This window comes from Lycium ferocissimum, chromosome 3 (genome assembly GCF_029784015.1).
Source record: "Lycium ferocissimum isolate CSIRO_LF1 chromosome 3, AGI_CSIRO_Lferr_CH_V1, whole genome shotgun sequence".
In the NCBI taxonomy this organism is placed as follows: Eukaryota; Viridiplantae; Streptophyta; class Magnoliopsida; order Solanales; family Solanaceae; genus Lycium; species Lycium ferocissimum.
Window position 1 is genome coordinate 10,174,267 of NC_081344.1, and position 9,988 is coordinate 10,184,254.

At 33.5% G+C, this 9,988-nt stretch overlaps 1 protein-coding gene across 1 annotated transcript; it reads right to left on the bottom strand.

Annotated features, from left to right (window-relative positions):
* Positions 1–5,097: 5,097 nt before the first annotated feature.
* On the bottom strand, positions 5,098–5,673 carry LOC132048675 (uncharacterized). Its single transcript, XM_059439373.1, has one exon. It carries the CDS (start codon positions 5,671–5,673, stop codon positions 5,098–5,100), a length of 576 nt encoding a protein of 191 aa, XP_059295356.1.
* Between the last annotated feature and the right edge of the window lie 4,315 nt (positions 5,674–9,988).

The following is a 9,988-nucleotide window of genomic DNA, read 5'->3' on the forward strand; positions in this document are numbered from 1 at the left end:
GAGCCTGGAGACTTTTGTAGTCCTTACAATAATTTTCAATTTTTTTTAAAACTTTTTAATTAATTACTTTTAGGTCCTAATCTTATTTATTTATGTCAATTTTTTTGTTTTTGTTTTTAAAGTCTACTTTTCAAAAGCTATCAACCTCCTACCTCATTTTTCACGTTCTTTGATTTTCGATTGGTGCTCGATATCCGCATTTGAGCCCAATTAATCCGTATAATTCGCACCGCATCGCGCCTATTCGGGGAGCGCTTCCTCCAAAGATTTTTTTTTCCATATCCATGTTCGAACCCCTAATCCCTAATTAAGAGAGGAGTGTACCTCCATCTCATCGCACAAGTTAAATTATGTATTTGTCTTAAAAGTTCATTAACTATGTATAGATTATTTATTTAGAATTAAATAACTTTAAAATTAGGATACATAAGTTATAATGTCAAATCAAATTTGATTAGTTATAATGGAAGTTCCAAATTTGATTTGAATTAAATAATTTCATCAAAATGGAAGTTAAAATATTAAAATTTTGAAAATTTTATATAACTACCCACCAGGACTACAATGGGTATATGGTTGTTGTTGTTATTGTACACTTGTACTAACACAAATTATATTTTTTTAGTTAAAATATCTGCTTTTATATCTTGAATTTGGACCCGGGCTTAGCACGGACCTCACATAACTAGTATATATATATAGCAAGACGCTAACCTGGTGACGTGGCACTACAAAAAAGCTGGAATCATATTTATCTTTTTTTTACAATTTTTTGGTAATTAATTCCTTTTTCCCACAAGTAAACAATTAAATCCTCTAAAGTTGAACGCCTCTTCGCTAATTGTATTGCTTAAACTGCGGCAAAAGAAACCACCCTTTACCAAATCTCCCTAATTAACTATCAATCTCCCAATCTTTCTTCCTATTTCTCCTTGTTCCTGCCAACATCAGAAATTTGAAACTCTTCTTCACGGCATTCAAAATCTATCCTGATTTTGAAATTACTTCACGGCGCAGATTTCCTACGGCTCTTCCGTTTATTACAATTAGACTCCTATACGTTTCGGCAATAAACCTGCATCTCTAAAGCACTTTAAGATTTCATGAGACTTTCCAGTGTTGAAAAAATTGTGCCCCTTCGGATATTTATCCCATGCAGTAAACTTCTTCTACTCGATTGATTTTTTTCCTTGCCTTGGATGTTATTGGAACTGAAAACCACTTTTGGTGTGAAACCACACAGTCGATGGGCAGAATTTCTACGCCGTTGTTAATTGCAGTAAATTTTCAACAGAAGTTGAAACTTTGCTATGATTTTACCGAAGAATTTTGGCCAAGACATTGAAGTAGCAGTAAAGAGACTTACGAACATTCATCAAACAGTTGATCATTGTTATAGTCTCCTCAAATATAGCTTCGTCACTCGCTGCTTATTTGGTGTTGACTACATTGACATTTTAGTCGGTTCTTAGCAATCAAACAATTCAGCGACTCTTTCGATCTTCGCACCCCTGTCGTTGGATCCTAAATGTCTCTTTGTTCGCCTGTGGTATGTTAGTGTCATGGCGGTGATTGACTAAGGAAAAGGAAAAAAAAAAAAAAAAAAAAAAAACGAATGGCTTCATCTCGGATGGTCGTGTGATTTATGGTAATACTTCCATGCCTTGCTTTCTCTATAAATTGTTTTCTCGGGTAAAAGACAACGGATACGGGGTACAAAGACGAGGAATAGTGGGACTCTGATTAAGAGAAGTGAAGAAGTTATTGTTGAGAAGAAAAAGGTTAAAACTGAATCTCTAAAGCACTTTAAGATTTTCATGAGACTTTCCGGTGTTGGATAAATTGTTCTTTGAAAATTGCTATGGAAAAATGCGTCCTTTGGGATTTTCAGGGTAATCGACTTTGGAATCTGGCTTAACACTTTATATCAAATTACGCAGAGAAATTTGAAATCCTTTTTCACGGCATTCAAAAGCCATCCTAACTTTGAAATTCTTCTTCGCGGCGCACAAAACCTCTCCAGGCCTCCCAGGTTTGCTGTTTTTCCATTCTCAACCACTTTGTTTTACTGCTGCGACTTTTTCCATGTAGATTTCCTTCTACTTCTTTCGTTTACTTACACTGCGATTCCATATGTTCTGATAAAATCTTTTTGAAACTAATAAGCACTTTAAGATTTTCATATCACTCTTCAGTGTTGGATAAATTGTTCTTTGCAAATTGGTAAAAGAAAAAATGCATCCTTGTGAGTTTTCAAGGTAGTGGATTTTTAAATCTGCCTTTTTGCTTTATATCCACTTATGCAGAATATTTTTCTCTTAAGGTGTACTTACTGAGATTACACATGCCGCGCCATGTTCTTTTCCCGGCCGGTAATAGCAGATGTTGAACCATGCTCTCCTTCAAATAGTTATTGGACAAATCCTCTTTCTTAGGTTGCTTCTGATTTGTTGTGCCTGAATTTCTCATTTTCCATTTGCTAGGTTGTTTTATTACAACCAACCATTTCCTTTATTGTTTTCTCCAACTTATTTTCCCCTTTATTTAGTTTATTTTAAGCAATCCAAAAAATGTGTCTTCTGATGTCCATACCCCTATCATCGCACCTCTTATATTGGGTTAAATCTACTGCTTAACTTCTACTACCCTTGATCTCTTTAAAATATTCTCGGAAAGTAATTTCTACTATGCATACGCTCTGAATTGGAGGTTCTACAGTTCCCGGTAGAGTCTTTCAGTGTTTTTTTTGTGGACTTTAAATGGTACATGACAATTGATTGTGTTATCAAATATGTAACTACATTTCTGTCAGTTTTTTTGTCTTGTAACAACAAGGTCACCCAACTTTCCCTATATCACATCAAAAGTCACCCAATAAATATTTGGCGAATAAAATATAACATGGCATTTAATTTAGTCCACATGGACTTTTTTTTTTCTCACTCCACGCGGCGAAAAGACCCGACCTAGTCCGACCTAAACCCAAATTAACCCTACTACTCTTAATTAAAATAGGGTTTCTCTCTCTCTGAAAAAAATTGGCCCATCATTTTATTAAAATTGTGTCGCCTTTTTTCCCCCCTTCTTTAACACTTCTTAGACTTTGTACATAGTCCCTCATGACTCTTTTCTTAAAAAGTTTGCCGCTTTTTGACACACACATAACATCAGAAAATGCAATTTGTTCATTCACACTCTCCGTGACTTCAACTTGTTCGTTATTGACACCCTCAAAACGTTCTGTAACGTCAACTTGCTCCTTGGTCATGCCAAATAAGCGAAGGAAAAAGAAGACGACACGATTTTAATAAAAGATGAGCCAAATTTTTTTTTTTTTTTAAAGAGAGAAACTCTATTTTAATTAAGAGAGAATATGGTTAATTTGGGTTGGGCCGGGTCGGGTCTTTTTGCCACGTGGGTTGAGGAAAAAATAAAAGGAAAAGTCCATGCGGACTAAATTAAATGCCATGTCATATTTTGTGTGCCAAATATTTGTTGGGTGACTTTTGATGTGATATAGGAAAAATTGGGTGACCTTGTTGTTACAATACAAAGAAACATGACTTTGAGAGATCATTACCCGTAGTTGGGTGACCTTGTTGTTACAAAACAAAAAAACATGGCCTTAAGAGATCATTATCCATAGTTGGGTGACCTTCTGTGTTACTACCTCCTACTTATTGGAATACTATACATGTTTTTACGTTGGGAGAATACCCGGAGGATACTCATTTAAAATTTATCCCCGTAACAGAACTTTAGCATTTTTGGGCTACCGCCATAACTTTCTTCTTCCTTTTTTTTTTTTTTTTTTTTTTTTTTTTTTTTTTTTGGGTCCTTCCTCCCTTTAATTCCTTCTTCTTCTTTCAGTAAATCATGAGCACACAACTAAAATTGAAAGATAATAAAATATGTGCTATAGAAAATTGATGATTCATTGTTTAATTGAAGTTGTTATTGGGTGAATAATACTACACTTGAGCTGTTACTGTATATCCTTAATAATTTGGATTGTCTTGGTTGAAGAAAACTGAAAACAACCTTGTTCGATTTTGTTGAGCCTAAAAAATGCCTTTCGAAGAAGAAAAAGTGGGTTTGATAATTTTGAAGGCTTAGGTGAAATCTAGCTATGGAAAACTATTGTTGGGATTGGTATTACAAAGTTATATATCAAATTTGAATTTACTTAATTTGGAGCTGATTTGGATCAATTTTGAGAGTAAAAATGTGTTAATGAATTATAGAACATATTATAATGATGCCTAATCCTCAAAATATTCCGATGATCCATCAAGATTTTACCAAAAATTCTGAAGAATCATGCACCATGAGTTTTTATATAGGCAAGTCTTGGCAGTCGTCAGAATTTTGTTTAGAAATCCTGACAGAATCACCATAAGTCATCATAGCTAGCAACCATCGGGAGCTTTCTTCCCATTATGTTGTGCAAATCATCCAGTACTATATCGTTTCGAAACTACTTAAATATATATTGTGCACCCAATCTCAAAGAATTCTGTATTACAATGGTTTTTGGGTGAGGTTGAGAATTCAATTTTCATATCCATCTGGTGTGTTACTTAAGTACTTTTTTCTTTATCTTTCTTTCAATTTATTTATTCTTTCAAAATCTCCAAATCTTACACATTTAAATTCTTTATTTTTTATTTTTTATTTTTGTTAATAAACTCTCAAATAGGGTGTAAACTGGTTCAAAAATGGTGGATGAGATCATTGACAAACATAATTTTATATCCCGTTGTATATAGGTTTTTAGGAGAATGTTTAGTCGTAAGATCTAACAAAGATTTAAAAGGAAAAGATTGGTGATATTTACAATAAACTGGTCCGGGATACTTTATATCGCGTTCTTGTTGGTGTATGATCAGTTGCTTTATTTTAAATCTGGTAAGATTAGCTTGAATATTCCTGCTCACCACAATTCTTCCTCGCAACAATTCCATGAAGTTAAGCTACGCATTAAAAGCATCAAACATGAGAGGATTAATCTCATTTATGTTGTCTACCTTAATTATTTCATTATACTTTATTATAAAGACAAATTACTAGCTAGCTAGTCCAGCTTTTTGGGAGGCTTTACCCACTCAAGAATGGTAGCGCAGCCACTACAGCCAACTGCGCATTTTCTAGCCCTTTTGTTATTACAGGATCTTTAATTTGTGCCTCAACTAACTTAGTTGCACAGCTTCTGCCATGTTCTAGAGTCCCCATAAGATCATAATCCGCTGTCTCAGTAGCATAGCCTTTAACCTCTTTAATAGTCTTGACACTCCATTCCAGTCCACTAGCCAATGTATCCCATTCGGTTTTGCAAAAATTATAAGCCTGAATAGCTTGTGGGCTGAGTTTTCCTTTGGGTTTGGACAGATATGCTTGTGTTTTTTTCGCTTCGTCGGCACCTGACTGAATAATTGCAAGTGCAACGTCTAAGGGCTTTGATGTTGCAGCTGCCATTACCTTTGGATTGCTTTTGAGGTAGTTTATGCATGCAAGTTTGTCGTCTGTTCTCCGTGAGCAAGCTTTGTTAACAAGTGCGTCCATGGCATTATTTTTGTTATTAAGTTTTGGATGTGTAGCAGCAGCATTTGAATACAGAGGAGATAGCAAGAGGAAAGCGCACAACAGGGGAAATTCAAATGTCAATTTGCGCATATTTGTAAAGAGAGGAGGATTAATAAACAGATTTTGCTTCTATGTCGTTTGTGCCCATTTATCTTCTTCTTATAGACGGCCTAGGTAACCAGTAACAAAAAATGTGACCAGCAATAAGAGTAAAATTAGGCCTTCTCTATAATTCACCTGCGTTCATTTTTATTTTGCCAACGTACCATATTTAACTTACTGTTTGCAAGTAACAGAGAATATGAAAATGAGAACAAATTAGCTTATATAGGATATTTAATTGTTCTTTTTCTCTTGCTAATCAACATCATACACGTTTGTTTCCTGTATTGAAGTGTATGATGTTGTAAATATGTGTCCTTTGTTCCGCTAACTTTTAGGTTAATCTTATTACACCTCTCCTTGAACCAAAAAAGAGTATTAGACCTTTTTAATGTTTCAAAATTTTATCACCTCTTCCAATTAATAACTTCTGCTCCTGTTAGAAGTAAGAAAAAAACTGAAAACGTAAATTAGAATGCTACGTTATACGGAGTAATTCTTTTGTTTTCTTTATTTGATCATTTAGCTCTTATCATTTTAATAACTGTTCTGAAAGATTACAGAACTAATTATTATTTTTAAGCTATATATGTTCAGATTAAGAAAACCCCATATAGTATGGTTATGAGAAGTGAATAGTAAACTGTGGGAGATGTAATACAGCCTTAATTTTAATTATGGTCCTAATTAAACAGATAAGTTGGTGGATACATAATTAGAGACTGTACACTATGGTATGATTTTGCTTGCGGAATTGGAATAGTGCTTGAATAAATACAATGCATCCTAGTTAGTTATGTCCCAATTTGATTACCTAACTCCAACTTCTTGTTAAATTCACATGTTTAGTCTCATCATATCTTGAAACATTCATGTGTTGTATATGAATTCATCTTCTATTTTAGAGTATTTGTTGGCTTATTCTTTAATGGTAAGAATTATCATGCTTGTACTTATGGTTGAATATTAGTTTAGGAGTATATGTTTTCAGAAGCATGATTCCTGTTTGTCATGTGCTTCATACCAAAAAAAATAATGCCAGGGTTGTGAGATATAATTGGACATTCATACGTGAAATTAAACTTGTCCAGTATTTGATTGTGTATTAATTAAAATCAATATAAAATTATGTTGTTTTATAAAGGACCAATATTGAAAAATGTCATACAACATTAGACAGGAAAAGCATGTGTTCTTATTTTCAAATGTAGGTCTCATAAACTAGAAATAGAATAACAGAACAACTGAGTATAACTTTTCTTGCATCAAAAGGTTGGAATACATACAATTTAGATTGGGTTTAGGATCTTTAGCAGCCTATATATTCATGGCTTTTCGCATAATTATGTATATTTCAAAATACATCTTTCATTGAGGAAAAAAAGGGTGACGACCGTGATTTTCTTTGCTTTAAAGGGTTTTCACATAAAGTTGTGTGTTCTTCTCTTTTGTTATCATTGCTTTAATTACGTTGTCTTATAACAAGGCTCAACCATATAAGGACCTTGATGAGTTGATTTCTTGAAAGCATTTTTGTTCTTACTAGTTTTTGGACACGTATTTCAAGTTAATTAGTCCAAACTTTTTAACAATAAAAGTAAAAGTAAAGCATTTGATATAAGTCGAATCTTGGTTAAATCTTTTGTTAGGGATAATAGTCAAAATACCCCCCAATGTTTGACCAAAATGCCAACTACACACCTAACCTTTTTGTTGATTACCCCCCCCGGACAAATTTTTTCATTAAAATGCCCATTTTTTGCCGATGTGGCAGAACGTGAATACACCGCCCAAGTGCGCGTGATTTCAAAAATTCCGACGTGTTTTGACTCCAACTAAGTCATATGATGCCACATAGATATATTTAAATTCCCTCCATTTTTACACCCAACTTCTCATTTTTTAGTTTTTTTTTTTCTCAATCACGGCCAAACAAGCTTAAACACAAAACCCATTTTCCTTTCATACCACTGCACCGTAACACAATAATCCCGTGGTTTCTTATTGCATAGGGAAATTAAAGATCGTCTATGAGTTTGAAGTGTAAGTTGCCAAGTGAAGATTTGGATGTTTTGGTATCCATTCCATTTTTTTTGTCAAAATAATATCCATTATAAACAAAAATCAACCCAAGAAAATCCACATATGATTCCCAACAACTTGTTAAAGAACAACTTTCCACCATAAACGAAAATCAAGGAAAAAAAACGAAAAATCAAGAAAAAAAAAAAGGAAAAATGGAAAAAAAAAAGTTGAAAATCTAATGTTGTTAAAGAAAATATTGGAAGTTGCTTTGTTTGGAGTTGCTACTTGTCTTGAGTTGTTTAAGCATTTTTTGGGAGAAAATTAAACTCCATTGCTAGGAATTTGGAGAAAGCTATGAAGAACACCAAATGGGTTTATTTAAATTCTTCATTGTTTGATCAAATTAATGGATGAACTTTGTTCTATTAGGTGTTAGGAAGCTTCCTTTCATATTTGGATTTGTTTGGATTAGATTTGAGGAAGTTGGTGTGATTTTTTTTTTTCAACTTCTAATGAAGATGATGATGATGATGATGATAATGTTGATGAAGATGAAGGAGAATTGGTTATGGGTTTTTTGATCCTTACTAAAAATAGAGTATGAAAATAGAGATTTTTTTTTTTGAGTTGATTTGTATTTTTTTTTCCAACTCCTAATGAAGACGATGATGAAATCTTTTGTTATAAACGACAATCTGATGTATATATGTTTCATATAATATAAGGTCAAACTTTAACATGGTTTCTCATTGACTAATTATGTTTAGTCCGTTTAAAACTATTGAGAACTTTTGCTTTTCTACTCATAGGAAAAGAGGTTTTTTTCAAATAAAAAAAATTCTAAACGAACATCTTTAGTCTGAAACAATAAATAAACACACTGAAAAACAAACAAACAAGGCTCCAAGAGAAACTTTGCACGTAAGTCACTATTTCAGCAATAAAGATTAAGAATCATATGGTTAAACAAAGAACTGTAACGTGGGCAGGAAAAAATTTCCTATACAAAGATATTCTGTTATCACAAAAAGAAATCAAGAACATTAAAAAAATATTAATTGCAGTTAGGACTGATGATGAAACTTGCAATTAGTTCATATTTTTTCAAACTAATTCAGTCCCAAAAGAATCAATTAATCTTCTCTATTACTTATTCAATCCCAAAAACTTAGTCCACCCTTGAATTCTTTGGCAACTATCCAGACTTGACGATCAAGCTATTGAAATATTACAACTTATACAACTACGCTGTATATAAAAAAATGGTTGGAGATGATGAAAGAAAAGGCTATTAAATTACCAAAGCACTCGTAAAAAGTAACTGGCAAAGCAATAAATATACCTGATTTAAAACACTTGTAGATGGGTTTGGTGCGTTGGAGATGGTAACCAGACACGCCAAACTAAAAGAACAATCTTTCTTATGGAAAGAGGCTCTTCCCGATTGACAATTGTTTTGGTAGGAAGAAATTGGTCAATTTGATTTTGTTGTTCATTCGAAAAGTTTTACGGGCAATTCTTCTTTTGGGTGGTCTTTCAACTTTTGCCCCTCAAATTGGTGGTCTTTAATTTTTGTCCTTCGCCTAAAATTTTATGGGTTCTGGGTTCGAATTCTCGCTCAGTCAATAATTTTAAAAAAATTTGCAAGATAGAGTTTGAATTTCGCTCTGCCCCCTCCGGCATACTTTTAGTTATGCTTAACTAAAAGTCTGCCGGAGGGGGCAGACTTTGCCTTGAGGCATATATTTTATTTTTTTATTTTTCAAGACAAACTTTTAGTTATGCTTTAAGGAAAAGTTTCGCCTTATGGGGCATACTTTTAGTTATGCCTTAACTAAAAGTGTATCCCATAAGACATAACTAAAAGTGTGCCTCATAAGACATAACTAAAAGTATGCTCCATAAAGCTGAACTTTTTCTTAAAGCATAACTAAAAGTTTGTCTTATAAAAACAAAGTCATAAAAGTTAATGATATTTTTGGTTATGCCTTAACTAAAAGTCTATCCCATAGGGATAACTAAACTATGCCTTAAGGAAAAGTTCTGCCTTATGGGACAGACTTTTAGTTATGCTGGATCCGGCATAACTTTAGTTTTTCCTTAAGGTGTGTATGCCGGATCCGGCATACTCGCCCACCAGCCTTGCCTTGCGATTTTTTTTTTAATTTTATGCCTGAGCAGGAGTTCGAACCTAGAACCTCAGGTATTCGCCCACCTTTTCAAGCGAGGGGCATAACTTAAAGACCACAAATATGAGGGACAAAATTTAAAGACCACC

Bases quoted from the DNA above. Each gene is read 5' to 3' on its own strand.
- LOC132048675 (XM_059439373.1), bottom strand. From the start codon at position 5,673: ATGCGCAAATTGACATTTGAATTTCCCCTGTTGTGCGCTTTCCTCTTG.